This window comes from Tachyglossus aculeatus, chromosome X2 (assembly GCF_015852505.1).
Source record: "Tachyglossus aculeatus isolate mTacAcu1 chromosome X2, mTacAcu1.pri, whole genome shotgun sequence".
Taxonomy (NCBI): Eukaryota; Metazoa; Chordata; class Mammalia; order Monotremata; family Tachyglossidae; genus Tachyglossus; species Tachyglossus aculeatus.
The window spans coordinates 11,393,020-11,418,372 of NC_052100.1; the positions used below are offsets into that span (position 1 = coordinate 11,393,020).

At 51.6% G+C, this 25,353-nt stretch overlaps 3 protein-coding genes across 10 annotated transcripts in view; 1 reads left to right on the forward strand and 2 right to left on the reverse strand.

Moving 5' to 3' along the window:
- CX2H19orf38 (chromosome X2 C19orf38 homolog) overlaps nucleotides 1–4,056 on the reverse strand; it is a 25,887-nt gene extending 21,831 nt beyond the window's left edge. For both annotated transcript variants that reach the window (XM_038770561.1, XM_038770560.1), the window contains exon 1: nucleotides 3,876–4,056. The gene's annotated coding sequence lies outside the window, so the exon portion shown is untranslated. The remainder of the gene's footprint in view (nucleotides 1–3,875) is intronic.
- Nucleotides 3,921–8,578, forward strand: TMED1 (transmembrane p24 trafficking protein 1). The gene is made up of 4 exons (XM_038770562.1): nucleotides 3,921–4,106; nucleotides 6,134–6,231; nucleotides 6,559–6,742; nucleotides 7,039–8,578. The coding sequence occupies exons 1-4, from the start codon at nucleotides 3,921–3,923 to the stop codon at nucleotides 7,255–7,257; spliced, it is 687 nt and encodes a 228-aa protein (XP_038626490.1). The 3' UTR covers nucleotides 7,258–8,578.
- Nucleotides 8,579–9,189: 611 nt separating this feature from the next.
- The window catches only part of DNM2 (dynamin 2), a 75,770-nt gene continuing 59,606 nt past the window's right edge, over nucleotides 9,190–25,353 (reverse strand). For 4 of the 7 annotated variants that reach the window (XM_038770552.1, XM_038770558.1, XM_038770553.1 and 1 more), the window contains 5 exons: nucleotides 21,281–21,392; nucleotides 20,273–20,437; nucleotides 18,975–19,210; nucleotides 16,211–16,462; nucleotides 15,352–15,471 (listed from right to left, as the gene is read on the reverse strand). In XM_038770552.1, coding sequence (XP_038626480.1) covers nucleotides 15,402–15,471; nucleotides 16,211–16,462; nucleotides 18,975–19,210; nucleotides 20,273–20,437; nucleotides 21,281–21,392 — 835 coding nt within the window. In that variant the 3' untranslated portion in view covers nucleotides 15,352–15,401. Of the gene's footprint in view, nucleotides 10,008–15,351; nucleotides 15,472–16,210; nucleotides 16,463–18,974; nucleotides 19,211–20,272; nucleotides 20,438–21,280; nucleotides 21,393–25,353 lie in introns of those variants that run through there. The other 3 variants (XM_038770559.1, XM_038770554.1, XM_038770556.1) reach the window with 3 other exon arrangements.

Genomic DNA, 25,353 nt, shown 5'->3' on the forward strand with positions numbered 1-25,353 from the left:
TTTTACAGATGAGGTAACTGAAGCACAGAGAACTTAAGTGATTTGCCCAAAGTCACACAGCTGACAATTGGCAGAGCAGGGATTTTAACCCGTGACCTCTGACTCCAAAGCCCAGGCTCTTTCCACTGAGCCACGCTGCTTCTCTATTGTACAAACTGTACATAATTTGTATCCGCAAAGATGTATATATCTGTGTAAATATCTGTAATTTATTTATTTATATATTAATGTCTGTCTCTCCCTCTAGACTGTGAGCTCATTGCGGGCATGGATGTGCCTGTTTGTTGTTACATTGTACCCTCCCAGGTGTTTAGCACAGTGCTTTGTACACAGTAAGCGCTCAATAAGTACGACTGAATTGACTTGAATCTGCATGTCTTCTCCATCGAAGTAGAAACTCCATGAGGGAAGGAACCATATCTCTGTCCTCTACTGTGCTTGCCCAAGGAATTAGTAGAGTAGTGGACACTCAGTAAAATGTACTTTCCAAGCACTTAGTACAGTGCTCTGCACACAGTAACCGCTCAATAAATACGATTGAATGAATGAATGAATCCAATGATCGACTGACTCAGTGTCCTCTGCAAACCCAATGGGCATTCCTTCAAGGCATTTCTAAAGATGGATCCCTAAATCGCTACACCATAACCTCCTCCCCCAAAGGACTAATATTCTCCGAACCAAGCTACAGTTGCCAATTTCCACCCCCTAAAGCACCAAGTGGTGGATTTCCTCTCTTGGAGCATAACAGGTCTCTGAGACTAGAAAGCGATATACATTCTGATTTCACACAATAGGTTGGAGGAGGGTTTTGTCAGCTTGGAAAGCTCTAGCTCTTGGGAGAGGAGATACTAGGTTTTCAATTCTGGGATCAAGTTTCAGTGGTGTACATTGGGCAGGCAGAGTCTCTGGCTTCACACAGCTGTATCCACCTGATGGGCACTGCTGTTTATCCTAAATATAGAGCCCCTGCTTAATTGTGATATTTGTTACGCATTATGTGTTGAGCACTCTTCTAAGTGCCTAACACCTTGTGGGGAGGTGTCTTGTGCTTCTGATGTACTTTCCCAATGCTTAGTTCAGTGCAATGCACTTAGTAGGTGTTTGACAAATATTACCACTGCTTTGGTCAGAGGTGGGAGAAGCAGCGTGGCTCAGTGGAAAGAGCACAGGCTTTGGAGTCAAAGGTCATGGATTCAAATCCTGCCTCCGCCACGTGTCAGCAGTGTGACCCGTGTCAGCCTCAGTTCCCTCATTTGTAAAATGGGGATTAAGACTGTGTGCCCCCCATGGGACAACCTGATCACCTTGTAACCACCCCAGCGCTTAGAACAGTGCTTTAGTAAGCACTTAATAAATGCCATCATTATTATTATTATTATTATTAAAGGAGTGTGTTAATAACAGTAATAGTGGTGTTTGTTAAGCCCTATGTGCCAAGCACTGGGGTAGAGACGAGGTCATAAATATACTCCCTGTCCCACCTGGAGTTCAATCTAAGGAGGGGGAGGTATTCAATCCTCATTTTATAGATGAGGAAACTGAAGCACAGAAAAGTGACTTGTCCATGGTCACACAGCAGGCAAGAGGCTGAGCCAGGATTACAAGAAGCAGTGTGGCCTAGTACATAGAGCACAGGCCTGGGAGTTAGGAGGACCTGGATTCTAGGCCCGTCTCTGCCACTTGTCTGCTGTGTGAGTTTAGACAAATCACTTAACTCCTCTGTGCATCTGTAAAATGGGGATTATGACTGTGAGCCCCGTGTGGGACAGGGACTGTGTCCAACCTGATTACCTGGTATCTACCCCAGCCAGGCCAATATAGCCAGTCAGAACTAAATTATGTGAAGAGAAGAAGCAGCGTGGTCTAGTGGATACAGCACGGGCCTGGGTTCTAATCCCTCTCTACCACTTGTCTGCTGTGTGGCCTTGGGCAAGTCACTTCAAGTCTCTGAACTTCAACTGCAAAATGGCTATTTAAAAAGCTGTTCTTCTTAAACTGCACGCCTCATGGGGGACAGGGACTGGGTCCAACCAGATTAGTGGAAAGAGCACAGGTTTGGGAGTCAGAGGTCGTGGGTTCTAATCCTAGTTCCGCCACTTGTCAGCTGTGTGACTTCGGGCCAGTCACTTAACTTCTCTGTGCCTCACTTACCTCATCTGTAAAATGGGGATTGAGACCCTGAGCCCCACATGGGACAACCTGATTACCTTGGATCTAGCCCAGTGCTTAGCATATAGCTAGCCCTTAACAAATACCATTATCAGCGCTTAGAACAGTGCTCAGCACAGAGTAAGTGCTTAACAGCAGCATGGCTCAGTGGAAAGAGTGCGAGCTTGGGGGTCAGAGGTCATGGGTTCTAATCCCACCTCTGCCGCTTGTCAGCTGTGTGACTTTGGGCAAGTCACTTAATAATAATAATGGTATTTATTAAGTGCTTACTTTGTGCAAAGCACTGTTTGAAGCGCTGGGGAGGATACAAGGTGATCAGGCTGTCCCCCGTGGGGCTCACAGTCTTCATCCCTTTTTTCCTGTATATATGTATATACCTGTATATATGTTTGTACATATTTATTACCCTATTTATTTATTTATTTTACTTGTCCATATCTATTCTATTTATTTTATTTTGTTAGTATGTTTGGTTTTGTTCTGTCTCCCCCTTTTAGACTGTGAGCCCACTGTTGGGTAGGGACTGCCTCTATACGTTGCCAATTTGGACTTCCCAAGCGCTTAGTATAGTGCTCTGCACACAGTAAGCGCTCAGTAAATACGATTGATTGATTGATTTTCCAGATGAGGTAAGTGAGGCCCAGGGAAGTGAAGGGACTTGATCAATGTCACACAACTGACAATCAATGTGTGCAGAGCACTGTACTAAGCGCTTGGGAAGTACAAGTTGACAACATATAGAGACAGTCCCTACCCAACAGTGGGCTCACAGTCTAAAAGGGGGAGACAGAGAACAAAACCAAACATACTAACAAAATAAAATAAATAGAATAGATATGTACAAGTAAAATAAATAGAGTAATAAGTGGCGGAGCTGGGCCTAGAACCCATAACCTCTGCCTCCCAAGCACCGGGCTCTTTCCGCTGAGCCACACTGCTCTGGGCCTCAGTTCCCTCACCTGGAAAACGGGGATGAAGCCTGGGGGCCCCACGTGGGACAACCTGATCACCTTGTGTGCTCTGCCCACAGTAGGCGCTCAACAGATGCCAGCATCATCATCATCATCATCAATCGTATTTATTGAGCACTTACTATGTGCAGAGCACTGTACTAAGCGCTTGGGAAGTACAAACTGGCAACATATAGACAGTCCCTACCCAACAGTGGGCTCACAGTCTAAAAGGGGGAGACAGAGAACAAAACCAAACATACTAACAAAATGAAATAAATAGAATAGATATGTACAAGTAAAATAAATAGAGTAATAAGTGGCAGAGCTGGGCCTAGAACCCATAACCTCTGCCTCCCAAGCCCCGCGCTCTTTCCGCTGAGCCACGCTGCTCTGGGCCTCAGTTCCCTCACCTGGAAAATGGGGATGAAGCCTGGGGGCCCCACGTGGGACAACCTGATCACCTTGTGTGTTTTGCCCACAGTAGGCGCTCAACAAATGCCAGCATCATTATTATTATTATTATTATTATTATTAACAAATACCATGATAATGCTGCTGAATTCGGAGCATTACTAGAATCGCAAGGCCCGTGAGGCACGAGGCCGGGCAGCACAAGCTCCGCCTCAGGGCAAGGCGGGAAAAGGGAGCCGCCCCTCCGCCATTTTAGCTCGCCGCCCCGCCCGCCCGCCCGCTTGACAGACAGCTGAGAGAGCCAATCAGGGCGGCCGAAGCGGCAGGAGCCGGGCAAACCTTTAAAGGAGCCGTGTCCCCTTTGCACCAGGGTGGGTGACCCGGATGATGGCGGCAACGGCGGCCCGGGCCTTGTGGCTGCTGTCGCTGGTTGGGGGGGCGGCGGCGGCGACGACCACCAAGTCGCCGCCGCCTCAAGACGGCGAATTCACCTTCTTATTACCCGCCGGCCGGCGGCAATGTTTCTACCAGCCGGCGCCGGTTAACGCCAGCCTGGAGGCTGAGTACCAGGTGGAGACTCGGGGGCGGAAGTGCGCGAGGGCGCGAGGTGGGCGGGGCCTCAACGAGGGGCGTGGCCAGGTGAGGGGGGCGGGGCGGCACCTGGCCCAAGATTTCCACGGGCGAGGTGGGTCGAATAATTACGGTAGGCGTCAAGCGCTTACTATTTGTGAGGCACTGTACTAAGCGCCGGCGTGGATACAAGCAAATCGCGTTGGCCCCAGCCCCCGATTACAGCTGAGGTAACTGAGGCACAGAATCAATCAGTCAATCGTCTTTATTGAGCGCTTACTGTGTGCAGAGCACTGGACTAAGCGCTTGGAAAGTCCAAGTTGGCAACATGGAGAGACAGTCCCTACCCAACAGTGGGCTCACAGTCTAAAAGGTAGTCACAAGGTTTCTGCTGCATAGGGATGAGGCATGGGCCTGGGAGTCACAAGGTTTGCTGCCATTTGTCTGCTGCATAGGGATGGGGCATGGGCCTGGGAGTCACAAGGTTTGCTGCCATTTGTCTGCTGCATGGGGTTAGGGCACGGGCCTGGGAGTCATCATCATCAATCGTATTTATTGAGCGCTTACTGTGTGCAGAGCACTGTACTAAGCGCTTGGGAAGTCCAAGTTGGCAACATATAGAGATCGTCCCTACCCAACAGTGGGCTCACAGTCTAAAAGGTGGGCTCACAGTCTAAAAGGTCAGTCATATTTATTGAGCGCTTACTGTGTGGACTAAGCGCTTGAGAAGTCCAAGTGGGCGACCTATACAGAAGTATGTGCAACAGGTACAGGCGCAGAAGTGAAGTGACTTGCCCAAGGTCACACAGCAGACAAAGTGGCGGAGCTGCCCGGGCCCACGCTCTAGCCATGACACCATGCTGCACTTAGGGGCGCTGGTCTTGAGGGAGGAATCAATCAATCAATCATTCGTATTTATTGAGCGCTTACTATGTGCAAAGCACTGTACTAAGCGCTTGGGAAGTCCAAGTTGGCGACATATAGAGACAGTCCCTACCCAACAGTGGGCTCACAGTCTAAAAGGGGGAGACGGAGAACAAAGCCAAACATACTAACAAAATAAAATAAACAGAATAGATATGTACAAGTAAAATAAATAGAGTAATAAATATGTACAAACATATATACATATGTACAGCAATGGTCATTGGGGGGGAGTAACTGATCGATCAATCAGTCGTATTTATTGAGCGCTTACTGTGTGCAGAGCACTGTACTAAGCGCTTGGGAAGTACAAGTTGGCAACATATAGAGACGGTCCCTACCCAACAGTGGGCTCACAGTCTAGAAGGGGACTGTGTTCAGGTGTTCATCGTTCTGGTGTGAAGCACTGTGGCCTAGTGGAAAGAGCTGGGAGTCGGAGGATCTGAGTTCTAATTCTGCTGTGTAACCTTGGGCAAGTCACTTGACTTTGTGCCTCAGTTTCCTCATCTGTAAAATGGGGAGTAAATATCTCTTCTCCCACCCACTTAGACTTCGAGTCCCCTCTGGGGCGGTGTCGGTGTCTGATCTGATCACATTGCACCGTACTTGGCACAGAGTAAGTGCTAACAACAAATACCATGATTTCTATAATTGTGGTATTTAAGTGCGTACTATGTATCGAGCCCTGTTCTAAGTGCCGGTTAGGTAGAAGTTAGCTTGGACACAGTCCTAGTCTCCCAAAAGAGCTCAATCTAAATAGGAGGGAGAACGGGTATTGAATCCCAATTTTATAGATTAGGGAACTTGGGTCCAGAAGTGAAGTGACTTGCCCGAGTCCACACAACAGGCTACCGGCAGAGCCGGGATTGGAACCTAGGTCCTCTTATCTCCAGGCCTGTGCTCTTTTCACTAGGCCATGCCGCTCCTCCTTATTAATATTATTATTACTGTTCACATTCCCCTCTTCCCCCAAATACCACCCACCTGGTATTTCAGTGCCGATGCTCTCGTGGCCCCCCCGTGCCACGCCTCCCCTCCCACCCGAGTTGCCACCCGTGGGCTGTTGTGGTACCTCGTCCGAGCGTAGGCTGCCCGTCTCCCAGGTCATCGGTGGAGCCGGGCTGGACGTGGACTTCACCCTGGAGAGTCCTCTGGGTGTGCTGCTGATCAACGAGTACCGCAAGTCGGACGGGGTGCATACGTGAGTGAACCTGTTTCCCCCTTCCCTCCTGGGCTGCCGTGGCGTCTGTGCCACCTTGGCCCAGCCACCCCAGCCTCTCTTCCTGAGACTCCCCTGATCGGTCCCCCAGCTCTGCTGTGCCCTACTTCTGAAGGGTTCGGTTACACTTCTCTTTCAGCTATGTAACCTGCTTCACCTGGTCTCTAGTAACTGACTCCCCAGCCCTTCCTGGCTGCCAGCGCAAAAACTCAGGCTTGGGGGAAGATTTTCCCCGTCGTGAGGAGAGAAGCAGGAGGCTGAGCAGGTTAGGGAATAGAGGGGATCACTTTCCTCTTGTCTGCTTCCCAGAGTGGAGCCTACTGAGGCAGGAGACTACAAGTTGTGCTTTGACAACTCCTTCAGCACCATCTCGGAGAAGCTGGTGTTCTTCGAGCTCATCTTTGACAGCCTGCAGGATGACGAGGAGGGAGACGACTGGGCCGAAGTGGTGGAGCCAGAGGAGATGCTAGACATCAAGATCGAGGATATCAAGGTGAGTGAGGGGAAGATGGGTTAAGATCCTGGGAGAGAGATGAAGAGACTTATGCTCCTGTTTGGTCCGGCTGCCTCCTTTTCCCCCTTTCCATTTCTCCTTCCATTTGGCCGTCCCGTCACCAGGCTTCTGCCTCAACCAGAGAAGCAGAGCAACTGGCTTGCTTGCCCAGTCCCTCTGGGCTAGCTCACGCCCCTCCTCGCCCGGTGACTCCTTTACGTTAACCTCCCCCTGGTCATGTGGCTGTAGTTTTTCGCACCCCCGCCACACCCCTAGCTTTTGTTCTTTCCCTCTAGGAGTCAATTGAGATGATGAAGACAAGGCTGGAACGCAGCATCCAGGTGCTGACCCTGCTACGCGCTTTTGAGGCCCGGGACCGCAACCTGCAGGAGGGTAACCTGGACCGTGTCAATTTCTGGTCGGCCGTGAATCTGGGGCTCCTGCTGCTGGTGGCCTTCCTGCAGGTCTACATGCTCAAGAGCCTCTTTGATGAGAAGAAGAGTCTGCACACGTAGCCCCAGCGGGAGGGGCTGACCAAGGGCTAGGTAGGACACCATGGGGGCTTTGGGCAGGCTGTCCCAGCTGCCGTTTTCCTGGGCTGTCCGCTTCTCCTTTTCCTGGCAAGGTCGTACAAAGCTCCTGCCATCTCTTTTGCGTCCCATCCTGGCCTGGTTGCTCTGGAAAGAGGAGATGGAGGAGACGGTGGCCTCCGGGCTCTGCCCTACAACCAGCGGTGGGGCTGTGAGGGTAGGTGGGGCAGGTTCTAGGCTGGTGGAATTTTCCTTTTAATTCTAGTCCTACCTCAGCCTGGCTGATCCCAGAGGGAAAGGGGAGGGTGGAGAACAGACAGGGAACCTGAGGCCTAGAGAGAGGCAGGATTCACCAGAAGCATCTAGAGGGCAGATGGGGGCTAGAACCCAGATGGCTGCTCCCCTTCCAGGACTTCCTGGCCCCCAGGCCAGGCCTCAATCCTGTTCCAGTCCTAGATGTGACCCTGAAAAGTGGCAGCCAGAGCCGGCTCTGCTGCCCCTGTGATAACTTGCTCCCTTCACCACACGACAGACGTCCTCCGTGCCTTAAAAACCTGCAGTCAGGATCTCCCCAACATCCTCTCCCGGCCTTGAACCCCTGGGTGCTCTCTTGCTCCCACCCATAGGGGAAAATGGCTTTTTTTTTTTTCTTCCTCCCTCCCCATTCAGGGAAGCAGGTGCTGGGCCAGCCCCTCCCTGGTGATGAAGGGAGTGAAATGGGGAAGGAAGACTGGGGCTCGGATCTAGGCTGCGGGTTCCATAGCTCTTCCTCATCCGCTGCCCTGTCACCCCCTCCCTCCTACCCCCAAACCTTGAACTTTCACTCTTTACTGTAAGGTGCCTTTAAAGAAGTCTGTCCTAGGTCCAGGACACACTGAGTTTGACATCCTTCCCGCCTGTCTCTTTTCCGTGCTAACCCTGACTCTGTCGCACTCTGGCTCTTCGACCTCCTTGAAGGTAGCTGGCCTGATCGGATTGGCCGCTGCTAAGGGATCCAGTCCCAAGAGGTGATCTGAGGGGTGTCGAGGGGGTGGTTTCTGGCTTCCCCTCTGTCTGGTCAGGGGAAAGCACTCAGCGACCTCCTCTTCCTCCCTCAATTTCCCACCTGAAGGTCAGCTCCCACCATGAGATTCCCCTCCTCACTGAAATAGACGCTGAGCTGCAGGCATAGGTGTGGCCAGAGGACTCAGCAAGATCTGAGAGCAAGAGAGCCAGGAGCGGTCACCCTCCCTATTGAAGTATCTCTCACATTACCTCTGTTCCTTCCTCCATTAAATCTCTTTTATGTGGGCCCCGCCTGGGGTAACTCGTTCAGTCAGTCACTGAAGGAAGGGGCATATCAACTCTCTTCCCTCATAGGGGTGGGAGGAGGGGAGATTTTCTTGCTCCCCTGGACCTCCCCCTGCTCAACTCCATCCTCTTCTCCCTCCCTACTATGGAGCTGGAGCCAACACCACCTAAATCCCCCTCCCCTCACCCTCGGCTTGCTGCAAGAGCCATTTCCCCTCCGTACTCATTCGGTTCTCAGTCCCTCCCTGCTTGGGCGGCTGGGCTCAGTTTACCTCTCCAATGTAGTTCCTATCCTCCCCTGAGGCTTCTAGGGAGCTTAGCTATTTCCGTCCTAAACAAATGCCAATGCTTGGGAAGTGACAGCAGGAGACTAAATTACCCTTGTGGTCGAGACTCTGGAATGTCTACTCCCCTACCCAGGGAAGTGGAAAGCCAGAGCCGTGGAGGTACGGATTGGAGCCCCTGGGGTCTCGTTCTGGCTCAGCCCCTGGACTCACTGGCTGGCCGCCCCAAAGAGAGAAAGAGCAGGCAGGGCTTGCCCTAACCCAGCACCAAGAAGATCCAGCTCAGGGGCCTGTGAAGGACTTGCCTGCCAGTCAGCGGGGCTCTTCAATGAAACAAACAACGTGCCATTTACCCAGGACAGTTTATTGGAAGATGGTCCAGAGGGCACCCCCTCCCTCTCAAGGCCTAGCACCCCGTCATTGCCCCCCCAGGGCCCAAATGCCTGGGCTGGCCCGTGAGGCTCCCTCCAGAAGGGGTGGGGGCCGCAACAGGCCAGGATGCCCCCGGCCAGGGGCCGTGATCGCCGCCCCTACAGCTGGGGCTGCTAGTCAGGGGCAGGATGGAGGGGTTAAGGGTTTTGGGTCTAGTAATCAAGCTCCCTCATGGACTAAAGTATGTGCAGAGAGGCTCCTGCCCCCTCCCCTGGGGACCAAGCGGTCACCTTTCCAACTCTTTCCCTCCCCCAGCCCCAAGCCAGCTGAGCTCTCTTCCTCTTTTTAGCTGGGAGCCTCCCTGCCCAGTTTCCTGGTTCTGGGTTAGAGACTCCGTTGCACATTTCTCCACTGTCAACACTCTGCTAGGTGCTGGGTGGAGGCCATACTGAGCCAGGTTACCCTCTCTCTAGTACTGGTCGGGGGCCACAAGGCCGAGAAGGGGGAGAGGAGGGTTGAGGAACCGTGGGCCAAGAGGGAAGGGATTGGGCCGCCACAATGATACCTAGCGGGGTTCAGGCCTCAGGCGCCAACTCCCCCTCAGGCGGGACGGGCCCAGCCGCCCAACCAGGGGCAATTGCAGGCCCCGGAGCTGAGCTTGGCTGAAGACTGAACTGGTGCAGACGGGGGAAGGCCTCAGAATGACTGCGGGGCAGAGGCATTTCTTGATGCAGGCCAGGGACGGCAGGTCAGAAGAAGGGCCGGGAAGGAGCAGAAGGAGGCGGTCGCCTGAGCACAAGAGAGAAAAAACAAGAGTTGAAAATGATTCTGCCCGGAGAACAGCAGGAGAGTGGAGAAGGGGGAGAGCAGCTGGGCAGATGTTCCTTCTCCATCCCCAGCCGCAGTGCAATCAACAGTCTCTCCTCCCTCCCCTCCGTCCTCCTCCAGCGCCCCCGGAGCCAGCCCACAATATCACTTCTCACCCTTCACCTTTTTCAGACCTTGAAATAAAAATTCCCCCAATCCCTGGTTAACATCCACTCCCATTTTTTCTAAGTTCCTGAAACTTTGCTTTGAAGGAAAAACTGGGAGAAAGGAAAGGTCATGGCTCTGAAGGTGGACTTGGGTTCCTTGGGTCCTCCTAAGGGGCAGCCATGAGCTGTTTCATCACTTGTGAAGCCCCCAAATGTCCCGCTTTGGCTCTGCCATGAACCATAATGACAAGCCTCTATCGTGGTACTGGTTAATGCTCAGTAAGTGCTGTGCCAAGCAGTGGGGTGGGTCCAGAGCAGACATGAGCCTTGTTCCAGCTGGGGCTCCAAGTTTAAGGCCAGCAGGCATGGGGCATTTCTGGGAGTAGAACCCAGGTCTTCTCCTGCCCAGTCCTGTGCTCTTTCCCTTAGGTCATGCTGTTTCCCCTGGTATTGTCATGTCCGTGCTGGCACAGAACTTGTTCCTCTGCCAAGTCCAGGTACTGCATAACATGCCTTATCGCCCTTGTGGCCTTGGATTGCCCCATAACAGAGTGGTTACTACCATTAGCGGATCAAGCCTGGGCACCCAGGTGGACCCTTTTGCAGCACCCCTATGCTCAAGAGCAAAGCGGCTCCCCTCTCCCTCTAATCACTGCTCCCCAAAACACCCAGGCTTGCCACGCTCCTGTTTTTCACTACTCCATTGAGCCCCCACATCTAGCCCCACAGCCTTTCACCCTGATCCTTGGATGTAACCTTAGCCTACAGCAGCTTCAGGTCCCTCACTGCCCTCCAAGGCAAGGTGGGATTTGGACCCTGACAAGCGGGGCAGCATTTATGGGGAGGCTTGCCTTGTAAGTTGTTACCTGTGCTTGCATTGTGCCAAGCACTGTAATGAGCACTGGGAAAGACTTAAGATAACCAGGTCCCACATGGGGCTTACGGTTTAAAGTAGGAAGGAAAGCAACCATTGCACCTCCATTTTACAGATGAGGAAGGGGAGAACAGATGGAGCCAGGCTTAGAACCCAGGTCCTCTGTCTTAGGCCCAGGTTCTTTCCACTGGGCCAATGACTCCAGCCCCTGATCCTCAGCTTTGCAAACCAGGAGACTACAAGGTGGAGGTGTGTTGGGGGTGGGGGTGCGGTGGCAGTGGCAGAGTGTAGGGAAGTACACACAAGGCAAGGAGGAACTGAAGCAACAAGATATTGGATGTCAGGAAAGACCCCCAGTACCACACAGGAAATTTCCTCTGAGAAGTGAGTGCCCAACGAAAGCAGGAGTAGCAGTTGATGCAAAGGACTCAGCTGGACCAAGAGAACTGTTCTGCCATGCCAGCTCACCAAAATGGAAACCTCCTACCCTTTTGGAGCTAAAAGATCAAGGGCCAGAAAGCCTGGATCTCAGCAGGACTCCCGGGACAGCTCTTAATTCCAGAGCCGGGAAGCACACTGGGGAAGAGAAGTGAAGAGCAGGGGGATAAGGCCCCAAGAATCACCATCGTCAAAGGCTACTTGTAAATCAAAGCCATGCTATTAGAAAGACCGAGTCTTCAAAGTTTAGCCTCACTTCCTCCCACCTGAAGCAGGACCTTCACAGCCCTTCCTTCTCCCCTGCAGTTGTAGGCTTAAAGCTTCTTGTGCCAGCCCTCAAGCCAGCAAGGGGGCTTTTAGCTCCCATCCCAGACCGGGGACAGAGGTGGGTAGGCCCAGTGGTGGGGTACCACCTCTTGAAGAGCTGGCTCTCCTTCTCCCACTAGGCAAAGGGCCAGAATCTTGCCCTGAGATTCCCAGCAGGAGTGGCAGAGGCAGCGGAGTCTAGACAGAACAGAACCCCTTACCCTAGGCAGAGAGGGACCCACGGGCCAAAAGGCAAGGAGTGACAAGGGGAGTGTGGGAAGGGGAGAATTGGGACGCAGGCCAGCCAGAAGACAGACTATCTTTCAGTGTTACCCTGGTCACCTGATCACCTCAGGGATAAACAGCAGGAGAGAAAACATCCAGGGATATAGAGACCAACACAAAAGGGCCAGACAGCTACCACCAGCAGAGTTTTTCCCTTTATTTTAGTTTATTAATAGGATACACAATGGAGGCACTTACAATTTTCAAACTGAATAACGAACAGTAGAGAAATAAAGTCAGAGGCCCCGCTCCTGTTCCAATCAGGGCCGCTGGATCAGCTCATAGGATGAAACGTGTCTCCCCGCCCCCCACCCCCATGTCCCCAACTCCCCCCACCCCACATTTGATTCAGTGTGTCCCAAAAGCCAGAAGCCCTGCCACCAAGCAAGTACCAGGAGAAAAGACTCTACCCTGGCCTCTCTGCAGCTGGGTGGCTGCATCGTGCCCTGGCCTATTTGCTCAAGTGCTTCTCTGAGCCCACAAACCGAGCAGTTGAGCCCTCCCTAGGCACTGAGCAGAGGTCTTACAGGCAGGTACGTTGGGAGCTGCTCAGATCAGTCACCTCAGCAAGCAGCACCCCAATCCACTGAGGAAGCTCCAAGATCACTTGGGCTTCGGCCTCAGAGGGGGACAATTCAGGTCTATGCAGTGGGCAGCAAAGAGTGGCTCAGTGAGCCCAGCTAGCTACTCCACACCTTGGGAGAGGCACTGCACCTGAACTATCAAGGGCCAGAAGCCTGAAGTAAGCCCCAAAACCCAGCTGCTACGCCAGCCTCAGGGTTAGGGTGTTGGGGCGAGGGGGGGGCGGTGGCGTAGGGGAAAGGGTAAGACCCTCCCGAGGCCCCAGGAAAATACATTTTCAGGAAGCTGACCCCAGAGACTCCTATACAGCATCAGCTTTAAGTGAATTTGGGGTTTGTTTTTTTTGAAAATGCTCTCATTTTACAGTTACTCATACAATCTTCAAAGGAAAAATATATACAACTCCATCTGTCCAAATACCACAAGGTCTGGAGTGTTCCTACCAATTCCATTTAAAAATCGTGTGTGTGTGTGTGTGTGTATATATATGTCTCAATGCAATAGGAGAAGTGAATGATAAGGGAGCGAATGAAAGTACACCCTCCTTGGGACCCTGCCCATCACCAGTCCAGACCACTCTCACACCAAGGTCTCAGACAGTGGAGACAGCTCTGGCCTATCCTACCCTGCCAGGGTACCTTCTTCTAAACTGAGTTCCCTTGTTCCCACCTCTCCTCCCACTCCAAAGAGAGGCCTGATCTCCGAATAAAAATCAAATCAGCTCTCCTCTTCCCTAACACAGAGAAGCCTCTCAAGGTTTGGGGGTGGGGGTCGGTCCGCTAATTCCCTGGCAGGTGGTAGCCATGCTTAGCTCTTAATACAGTGCTTTGCACACAGTAGGCGCTCAATAAATACAATTGAATTGCTGATTCCTTCTCCCCATCATAGGATGTTTTACTTTCGAGCTCCATCCTCTTCCCATGACTGGATTCCAATCAGGATGCCAGGATTCCCAGTACAGCCCCGACTGAAGCCGAGAACTCTGGGGTGGGGAAGGTTGGAGGGGAAGAGAGGGAGGCAGATCTATTCTAAAGCATTGTGAGTGGTCATTCAGCCTGGTGAGGAAGGTGAATTTTGCCCTACTAAAATCATCTCACCTCCAAGAGGCCTTCCCCGACTCAGCCCTCACTTTCCTACTCTGCAGCGACTATGTACTTGGGTCTATACCCCCTTTAAGCACTTCGAGAAGCAGCTTGGCTTAGTGGAAAGGGCAGACCCAGGAGTCAGAGGACCCGGATTCTCATCTAGGCTCCGCCATTTGTCTGCTGTGTGACCTCGGGCAAGTTACTTAATTTCTCGGTGCCTCAGTTTCCTCATCTGTAAAATGGGGATTCATACTGAGACAGGGACTGTGTCCAACCTGATTATCCTTATCTACCCCGGTGCTTAGTACAGTGCCTGGTATAGTGAGCGCTTAAATACCACAATTACCATCCACCCCATCCCCACAGCACTTATGTAAAACATCCAACATCCATCTGTAATTTATTTTCACGCCACCTCCCGCTCAAGTGTGTAAGCTCCTTGTGGACAGGGAATGTGTCTACCGACTCCATTTTACCGTCCTTTCCAAAGCCCTTAGTACAGTGCTCTGCACACAGTAAGTGCTCAATAAATATCACTAATTGATTGGATTTTCTCCTCCCACAAGTCACTCAGAGGAAGAAAGGCTCAGGGTGGGGCCACATCCAGACCATTTCCCCCCCCCCCCCCAAAGTGCTAATTCTGCAGATGAGATTTGTTCTTTCCCAGAAGTTCCTTCAAAGGGAACTTAGAAGCAGCAGAAACCCAAGAACCAATGAAAAGGAACATCCGACTTGGTTCACAAAGGACTCGGCTGGTGTGATTTTCGTCTCTCCAGTTTGCATTAGGTTTAATCTTCACAAAGTCATTCTCTGGGCAACAATATGCTTTTGAGCCCACAGATTTCACCTATCTATATCTTGCTCTCCCCTCCCACCTTCTGGCCCCCCTCAAAGCTATAAAACTGATCAGATTAGCAAAGTTTAGAAAACAGAATCCCTAAATGTGCATATATTAATACAAAATGGTGCCGGGGGGGTGGGGGGGGGGGTTGGAGGAGTGAGGCAGGGAGGGGGCTGCTGGCTTTAAAGGCGACACTGCACACAAGCCCAGGGTCTAAGATCAGATTCTTTTATGCTCCTTTACTGTCACACATTCAAACAGTGACCCCAGGGTCACCAACAAAGTGCAATACTTGAGAACATTAACCCCATCCCAGATCCCCTGCTCATCTGCCCCCCACCTGGGGTGTGGCAGGCCCCAAACACAGGCCCCTTTCTGATCAGTGCTAAGTGCAAGCCAGCCATGTGCCCAATGCTCTCCAGTTTATTTGCGGGCGTGGGGGAGGGCAGGGTTCAATCTCTAGAGATAGAGGCAGTGCTGCCAAAATGCTGTTCATTACAAGTTCTGAGTGCACTCGATTTGTCGGGCTAATTGGCTGGGGGCAGGGAGAAGAAGGAGGATGAGAAGGGGGGGGGCGAAGAGTGGATGGGGGTGGGATCGGGCGAAAGTAGGGGCCTCGGCCTTAAACCGCTTTTTTTTTTTTTGGTGTCACTCAGAGTTGCAAGTTTGCAGAAAGCCCTCCTGCCCTGCGCACGTCCTGAGATGTAGCAGAACCCATCAGTCTGTTGGAAACACCCCCGCCCCCCACCTCCCCTCACCCCCAACTGAGAACGCAGGCTTTTCTACACCCCAAGTACTTTAATCAAGCAACGATGGCTCAGCGGGGCGGATAATGGTTGGCCGATTCGGAGTGGCAGGGGGTCTTCTGCTGCAAAGATACACGGGAAGAAAAAAACAGGAGTACGGGTTAGGGAAGGAAAGCAAAGTTGGAAATTACTACTGCCACAGGGTTACCGGGGTTCCCCCGGCTGCTTCAGGCCACTCTCTCGCTTAAGAGCCTCCTAACGCCTCTCTTTCGGTAGCGTCCCCACCACCCTAGCCGGGGCGACCACCCTAGCCGGGACGGGGGGGCGGCACGTGGGAGATGTGTTCTGAGCCACGCTCATCCCCAAGGCCAAAGAGCATGCAGCCTGGCCACAAGAGATGCTGGGGCCCTCAGAGACACTTCTCGTCCTTCACCGAGGTGAAAGGGGTCACCCGAGGGGCCCGGAGCAAAGGAGCACAAGAAGCACAGGGAAGCCAATCAGCCAAGAAAGAGACGTTGGCTCCCAGCCTCAAGAATACCGGAGAACAGAAAATCTTAGTGAAGAAAAGTGCCCGGGGGGCTGAGGCAGGCAGGTAGGCAAGCAAGCCATACATGGAGTACAGAAGCGGGACATCAGATCAGATTGTCCCTCACTTGTTGGGAGCTGCTGGACGCACCCACTGCTCCCCCAGTCCTTACACCGCCCCAGGAGGGAGGGAAGCGGGAATGCTATCGGGAACGTCGAACCCTGGGCCCGTCGCTGCGAGGCCAACAGTCCAGGGAGTTTTGGGGTTGCACCGCTGATCCTGGAGCTGGATTCAGGAGGGCGAGAGGAGGCGGCTAGAATCCGAGCGACCCTTACCTGGGCACACCCGGGGGGATACCAGGTGGAATGCGGGCCGGCCGAGACGGGATCTGAGGAGGAGCCGAGAAGGGATCGTTGTTAGCGAACACCATCTGCGGTCCAGGGCGAGAAGGGATCGGGGGAGCCACGAAGGCCGACGAGCTGCCCACCGGCATGGGAATCAAAGGGGGCCCCGGAGTGGGGCCCCTCACGGCCGGAGGTCGGCCCGGGGGTGGCACGGTCACAGCAGGTCGACGCTGAGGGGTTGGACTGTAAGAGGAAGGAAAACACATGAGTTGGCTCAAGTACCCAGCAAAGGACAGAACCCTCCAGGGTCCAACCGCTGCCCCACCCCGCATCGGGAGTCCCGTCGACCCCTGCTCCAAACTGGGAAGGACTCGGGGCAGCAAGAGGTCTCCTCAATTTGCAGAAAGTTAAGGCTGTCACCGGTGCTACATCTGTGACCCCCTGAAGCCACAGGGAACCTGACTTCCCGCACTCCTTTTGGGTTGACCATCCTCCTTGTCTTTCCTATTTGCCCTTGACCTTTCCTCTATCACTAACCACGGCCTAGGGGAGAGAGTCCTGGACTGGGAGTCAGAAGGACCTGGATTCTAATCAATCAATCAATTAATCAATCAATCGTATTGAGTGCTTACTGTGTGCAGAGCACTGTACTAAGCGCTTGGGAAATACAAGTTGGCAACATATAGAGACAGTCCCTACCCAACAGTGGGCTCACAGTCTAAAAGTTAGACAAAGAAAAGCCCACCTCTGCCGTTCGTCTGCTTGCTCCCTTTATTCTCCCTCGCTCCTAGTCCCACAGCACTTATGTACATACCTGTCATTTTATTTATTTATTCATTCATTCAATCAATGGTATTTATTGAGCACTTAGTGTGTGCAGAGCACCATACTAAGCGCTTGGGAAGTACAAGTTGGCAACATATAGAGACAGTCCCTGCCCAACAATGAGCTCACAGCCAAAAAGACATATTTATATTAATTTATTAATATTAATGTTTGTCTCCCTTTCTAGACTGCAAGCTCACTGTTAGCAGGGAATGTGTCTGTTATATTGTACTCTACCAAGTGCTTAGAGTGCTCTGCACACGGTAAGTGCTCAAATAGTAATAATAATAATAATGATGGTATTTGTTTAGCGCTTACTATGTGCAAAGCACTGTTCTAAGCGCTGGGGGGATACAAGGTGATCAGGTTGTCCCACATGGGGCTCACAGTCTTCATCCCCATTTTCCAGATGAGGTAACTGAGGCACAGAGAAGTGAAGTGACTTGCCCAAAGTCATACGGCTGACAATTGGCGGAGCTGGGATTTGAACCCCTGACCACTGACTCCAAAGCCCGGGCTCTTTCCACTGAGCCACGCTGCTTCTCTGCTGGTGTAATGGCTAGAGCACGGGTCTGGGAATCAGAAGATCATGGGTTCTAATGCCGGCTCTGCCACCTGTCCGCTGTGTGGCCTTGGGCAAGTCACTTCACTTCTCTGTGCCTGTTACCTCACCTGTAAAATGGGGATTAAGACTCTGAGCCCCATGCAGTACTGGGACTGTGTCCGACCCAATTTGCTTGTATCCACCCCACCGCTTAGTACAGTGCCTGGCATCTAGTAAGAGCTTAAAAAAAAAATCAGTGGTATTTATTGAGCTGTATTAAGTGCTTGGGAGAGTAGTGGGTCCCTCCCACGATGAAACTGGAAGTCCACTGGGGACCAGAAACCGCATCCGTCTCATCGGCCCATTCATTCCCAATAGCGCATGCTCAATTCAGGCTATTCCCTCGATTATTCCAGCCAAGTGCCCAGGGAAGAAAGGAAAGCAGACTCTGATGGCTCAGTTGGGTCTCATCTCAACTACCCGGGAAGCGGCTTAACTTCAGAGCAAAGTCATCAGAGTGAGGATTCAGTTCAGGCCCAGGGGATGGATATGAGTGATTCGGAGTGATGTGGTGATGGGCCACATCACTCAACACTGCGGAAGCAGCATGGCCTAGTGGAGAGAGCTCAGGCCTACGAGTCAGAAGGAGCTGGGTTCCAATCCCAGCTCTGCCCATTGCTTGCTGTGTGACCCGGGCAAGTCGCTTCACTTCTCTGTGCCTCAGTTTCCTCAACTGGAAAATGGGGATACCCGTTCTTCCTCCTACTCAGACTGCAAGCCCCGCGTGGGACAGGGACTGTGTCTGACCTAATTAAGTTGTACCTACCCCGGTGCTTAGAACAGTGTTTGATACATAGTAAGCGCGTAACGAATACCAGAAAAAAAATGGTTTGCTCTTTCCAATGCCCTTTCTTCTGAACGCTGAGTTGGCATGTACGTGCAAGGTTGAGGCCTTTCCGTCATCGTCCACGTTTGGATCTGCTCCCTTTATTCACCCCTCCCTCAACCCCACGGCACTTGATACAAATAAGTTACAGATATAATAATAATAATAATGACGGCATTTATTAAGCGCTTACTATGTGCAAAACACTATTCTAAGCGCTGAATGTACGTCTCCCCCTTTCTAACTGTAAAGCGCCTCCTAGACAGGGGACATGCCTACCGACTCCGTTATATTGTACTCTCCCAAGCACTTAGTAAAATCCTCTGCACGCGGGCACTGCTCAATAAATACAGCGGATTGATGGATTTCGCAAGCAAGCGGCTCTGCTTTCTACCCCAAAGCTGCATCCCTGTCTCCTGTGGGTCGGCCCTCCTCCCACCACGACACGGGGGGCGGTGGGTCGGGGGGAAGGCAGTCTCGGCCGGCCGGCCCGGTTCTACCTGTGACCGCTGCTCGAGCTCTGGAGCCAAGTGTCGTCCACCGGGGGAGGGACGGGAGTGGAAATGGTGCTGGTGCTGATGTCGCCGATGATGTTCAGGGCCTCCTTCAGGGCGTGGTACATGCGCAGCATATCGTCCCTTCTCTGCGCCTGGTCGGCAGACTCCTCCATCAGGCTGTTTTGGTCCGCGGAGGAGTACAGGTAGGCCAGCAGCTCCGAGTGAATGAAGGCCTTGGTCTACAAGGGCGGTGGTGGGAAGGAGAGGACGTCAGACTCACAGACACCGCGGGGTCAGCAGGACCCCCACCTGACCCCCACCGTCCCTTGCAGAATACAAATGCTCCCACCCAACCGGCGTATTTATTGAACGAGCGCTTCCTGTGTGACCTTGGGCAAGTCACTTCACTGCTCTGTGCCTCAGTTTCCTCAGCTGTAAAATGGGGATTCAATGCCTGGTCCCCCAGTGCTTAGTATAGTAAGTACTTAACGAATACCACAATTATTATTAATAGAACAACGACAATAATAATGACAGGCAGCTCCATCTTTTTTATCTCCCTGGCCACCCCCAACTGACACTCCAATGATGCCGTCCTGCCCCTCCTGCCAAAACTGTCACCAAAAAACTGTTGCTTTTGCTTAGGTGATCTAAAACAGGCCTGTTAAGAGCTATGTGCCACTTGGGGTTCAGTCTGAATCTCTGTTAAGGAGACCGAAGCACCAAAGTGAAGTGACTTGCCCAAGGTCTCACAGCAGCCAAATGGCGGAGCCAGAATTCGAACCCAGGTCCTCTGACTCCCGGGTCTGTGCTCTTTCCATCGGGCCAGACTGCTCTGCTGGTGCTTGGCAGCATCGAAAAAGGAGCAAAGCCTGCCAGAAGTCAGTGTTCCTCAAACCGAGGTCCTGATAATAATAATAATAATAATAAGGATAGTATTTGTTAAGCACTTACTATGTGCAAAGCACTGTTCTAAGCGCTGGGGAGAGACAAGCTGATCAGGTTGGCCCACGTGGGGCTCACAGGCTTAAGCCCCATTTTACAGATGAGGGAACTGAGGCACAGAGAAGTGAAGTGGCTTGCCCGAAGTCACACAGCTGACAATTGGCGGAGCCGGGATTTGAACCCCTGACGTCTGACTCCAAAGCCCATGCTCTTTCCACTGAGCCACGCTGCTTCTCTAATACTGATACTCTTCAATACTACATACTTTTCACCACTATCTGCCTCCCAAAGCCCTGTCGGCCCACCTCAGTTTTGGGGCGTGGGAGCCCCGGGTGGGGGGAAACCGAGCCACTCACATTGTTGATCATGAGGTGCATGATGGTCTTTGGCATGAGGTCACGGATGGATTTATTGATAATCCCGACGTAGGAGTCGACGAGGTTGCGAATGGTCTCTACCTGCCGCTCCAGCTGAGGGTCCATTGAGAAGGTGTTCTCCTGGACCCCGTCCTCGTTCTCGGCCTGGGCAAGGCAAGGGGGAGAACACAGTGGAGCACGCTAAACGTGAGAGAGGACATACACCGCGCCTGCCGAGCACACGCGTGACCGTGCCAACCGGAACGGTCCGTGGAAGAAATGACAACCGCTAGGCTCGAAGGCCCGCTGACCGGCTGCTTCTGGTGGGTCCTTCCGCCCCAGTGAGACATTATCCCAACCATTCTCCCTCACTCAGGGCGCACACACCCCGCTCTCGACATCAGTGGCAACGTGACGACTTTTGGCTCCAGACCCCAAGCAGCAGTCGCGGGTAGAATCGGGGCCGGCCGAGGCAACCTCTCTCCCCCAACCCCGTGTCCTGGTGGGAGTAGAGCTGACCCTCAGGAGACGGAGGTGAAAGCCACTTGGGAAGTCATGGCTAGATCGAAGGCTGGCTCCAGAGAGCAGAGCCTTGCGTAGGTTCAAGTCAGCCCCCAAACGGCCTATGGGCCAGATGAAGTCAGGGTTTGCATTCACGACTCCCCACTTCCTTTTCTTTCAAGTGATGCAAGAAGTGTCAGATTGGCAGAACTGCAACTCATTCCGGGCCTGTAATTCCACAAGGCAAACGTTACTTGGATTACATATTCCAGAATGGTCACCTTAACTTCTCCTTGGAAGGCCTGCCTTTGAGGAGGATGGGCAGGGGATTTTGGGGGTGGGGGAAATACAGCCAGGTAGCTCCTACCACCCCCAGACAGGTCTTTAAAGAGACCACATCCACCTTAGATATGCGTTGGGCTACATGGGGCAGTTTTGAATAAACAGGTCAACCAGTCTCCATAGAAGTCAGGCCTAAGAAGGAAGGAGCTTGTAGGTGGAACTCACCTGATCTTTTTCAGGGTAGACCCCAGCCCGGAGGAAAGAGGCTTTCCAACTGTCCACATCTTCCTGGGAATCGCAAGCCAGCTCAATCTGCCGCAGGTCCTTGTACACATTCCTGTAACGGGGAAAACCAATGAAGTCAAAAGGGAGAATAACAGTCGTGATATTTGCTAAGCGCTTACTACGGGTCAAGGACCAGTACTAAGCACAGGGGGAGATACAAGACCATCAGGTCCCACATGGGATTCACAGTCCGAGTAGGCGACAGAACAGGTATTGAATCCCCAACTTTGCAGATGAGGGAACTGAGGCACAGAAAAGTGAAGTGACTTGCCTAAGGTCACACAGCAGTCCAGTGGCAGAGCTGGGATTAGAACCCAGGTCCTCTGATTCCCAGGCCTGCACTCCTGCCACTAAACCACGCTGCTTCCTTCCAAGCCCTACTGTAGACAACAGACAACTGGGCTTAGTACAGTATTCTGCACACGGTGAGCGCTCAATAAATACCACCGACTGATTAATCTTCAAGGGACTCCAGGGTCAGCTCCCTAGCCTCCTGTCCAACACCAGCCCGCTGTTGGGTACGGACCTTCTCTATATGTTGCCAACTTGTACTTCCCAAGCGCTTAGTACAGTGCTCTGCACACAGTAAGCGCTCAATAAATACGATTGAATGAATGAACACCAGAGGAGACATGCTCTTTATCACCTTTAAAACATTTGGGAAATTCACACGGCAGTTTGTCCGTATCAGCCAGGTCGGAGAGGTGAGGAGTCAGAAGGACCAAACGGTGAAATTATTATTTTTAAATGGTATTAAACACTTGCTATGTGCCAGGCAACGAGATACAAGATAATCAGATTGGACACAATCCATGTGTCTTTATTGTTCCATTATATTCTCCCAAGCACTTAGTACAATGCTCTGTCCACAGTAAGCGCTCAGTAAATATGACTGCATGAGCAAATGAATGTCCCATGTGGGGCTTACAGTCTGATGTTTTACAGATGAAGGGAATTGAGGACCAGAGAAGTGAAGTGACTTGCCCAAGATCACAGGAGTCAAGTGGCGAAGCCGGGATTAGAACCCAGGTCCTCTGATTCCCAGGCCCGCGCTCTTTCATTCATTCATTCAATCGTATTTACTGAGCGCTTACTGTGTGCAGAGCACTGTACTAAGCGCTTGGGAAGTACAAGGTCTTTCCCTTAGTCCACGCTGCTTCTGAATTTCTTCTTGAATTTCCTCTATGGCCCGTAGACCCTGAGCCTCTCGCGGGCCAGATTCTCGTGTAAGTAACACAGCACTCAGGGAAGTACTTTGCAATCAACCAAGAGTATTTTCCTGAGTGCCTACTGGATGCAAACCACTGTACTAAGTGTTTCGGAGGGTACAATCCTTTGGGCAAGTCACTTCACTTCTCTGTGCCTCAGTTCACTCATCTGTAAAATGGAGGGTGAAAACTGTGAGCCCCATGTGGGACAACCTAATAACCTTGTATCTACCCCAGTGCTTAGAACAGTGCTTGGCACATAGTAAGCACTTAACAAATACCACCATTATTATTATTATTACAATCACAGCAAAAGATAAGGTCCCTGCCATCTCCAGAGGGAGAGGCAGGTAGATACCGACTGTCTTCAAATAGTGGGAGCGGAGGTAAGGAAACCCTGAATAAATACGATTGAATGAATGAACACCAGAGGAGACATGCTCTTTATCACCTTTAAAACATTTGGGAAATTCACTTGAGAACAAGTGAAAAAATAAAGAGCATGTCCTCAACACCGTAAGCCCACTGGAGGCAGGGATTGTCTCTATTGCCATATTGTACTTTCCAAGCGCAAAGCACACAGTGAGCGCTCAATAAGATTGAATCAATATGCAAATTGGCGTGCACACAATATAAATGTGTAATCAGTGATAAGAGGGTTGACAGATCAGAGAAGCAGCTTGGCCTTGTGGAAAGAACTGGGGCCTGGACACCTCCTTCTTAGATTGTGAGCCCCATTTGGGAGCCGATGATCTTGCGTCTACCCCAGCACTTTGTACAATGTTTGGCATGTAGTAAGCACTTAACAAAAATCCACAATAGATGACCGACAGCATTGGGCCTATGTTGAGGGAATGCTGACGGGATAACACCGCAGAATCCCTACCTGCATTACTCCCCACTCCCTACATCCTGATAAACGTGGAACTGCAGGGGGCTGAAAGAATCTATTTTTAAAAAAACATGAAAGACTAAACTCTTAGCAACAGAACCCTGTGGTAGCCTGAATTATTTATGAATCCAATCGATGTGATGCTACACTGTTATATCACACTCGCCAGGATGCTTGGTCCTGTGGGCTGCTGGGTTAATATGGCTCCGGAGTCCATGAGGTCACCTATGTCTGCCCCATGCATGCAAGGGGGCACCTCCCTCTAAGTGCCCATAACACTCCCACCTCAAACTAGAACCTCCTCATGGTTGGGTGGGATGGGGCCAAGAGAGGCTGGATCGAAGATTTGCGACCCAGACAGGGCTCTAGTAATAATCATGATGAAGGGTTATGGTATTTGTCAAACCTTACTATGTGACAAGCGCTGTACCAAGTCCCCGTCCCACACAGGGCTCACAGTCTAAAGTAGGAGGGAGTATGCTTTAATCCCCATTTTAGAGATGAGGAAACTGAGGGTCCAAGAAGTGACTTGCCCAAGGTCACACAGCAGACAAGTGGCAGAGCTGGGATTAATGATGCCACTTATTAAGCGCTTACTATGCACAAAGCACTGTTCCACGCATTGGGGAGGTTACAAGGTGATCAGGTTGTCCCACGGCGGGCTCACAGTCTTAATCCCCATTTTACAGATGAGGTAACTGAGGCCCAAAGAAGTTAAATGACTTGCCCAAAGTCACACAGCTGACAATTGGCGGAGCCATGACCTCTGACTCCAAAGCCTGTGCTCTTTCCACTGAGCCATGCTGCTTCTCCGGATTAGAACCCAGATGCTCCGATTCCCAGGCCTGTGGTCTAGGGTCATGGGTTTTAATCCCGGCTCCGCCGCTTGTCTGCTGCGTGACCTTGGGCCAGTCACTTCACTTCTCTGTGCCTCAGTTACCTCACCTGAAAAATGGGGAATAAGACTCTGAGCCCCATGTAGGACAGGGACTGTGTCTAACCTGATTGCCTTGTATCTATCCCAGCACTTAGAATGGTTTTTAGCACAAAGTGCTTAACAAATACAATGATTATTATTATTATTATTTCCACTAGGCCATGAGAGCTCTGGGTGCAAAGCACCTGGGAGGAAACAATACAACCGAGTTGGTGGAAACATTCCCGGCCCACAAGGGGCTGAGTGCAATGCACTGTACTAAAAGAATGTCCTACTGTCAACCCCTGGCCCATGTCCTTCCTCTGGTCTGGAATGCCCTCCCTCCATACACCCACCAAACTAGTTCTCTTCCTCCCTTCAAAGCCCGAGATCTCACCTCCTCCAGGAGGCCTTCCCAGACTGAGCCTCCCTTTTCTTCTCCTCCTCCCCATCGCCCCCCTTCCCTCCCTCTGCCCTACCCCCTTCCCCCCCCCAAAGCACTTGCATATATTTGTACATATTTATTACTCTATTTTATTTGTACATATTTACTATATTTTATTAGTGATGTGTATATAGCTGTAACTATTTATTCTGATGGTATTGACACCTGTCTACTTGTTTTATCATCTGTCTCCCTCTTCCAGACTGAGCCAGTTGTTGGGTAGGGACCGTCTCTACATGTTGTCGATTTGTACTTCCCAAGCGCTTAGTACAGTGTAGCGCTCAATAAATACGATAGAATGAATGGATGAAATACAACAGAAGCACAAGGCGAACTTCTAGTTACGGGATAAGATCCCTGAGGGCAGGCAAGACAGGATAGCTGTCACCTATGCACTTGAGTCCCCCAAAGGCATTTATGTACATGTCTTTAAACTCTATTACCACCCCTCCCCCATCTGTACTTTGGTGTAGATTAACTCTTTCAAATGCTTAGTACTGTGCTTTGTATAGAGTAAGCACTCTAATAGCAATAACAACAATGGTACTTAAG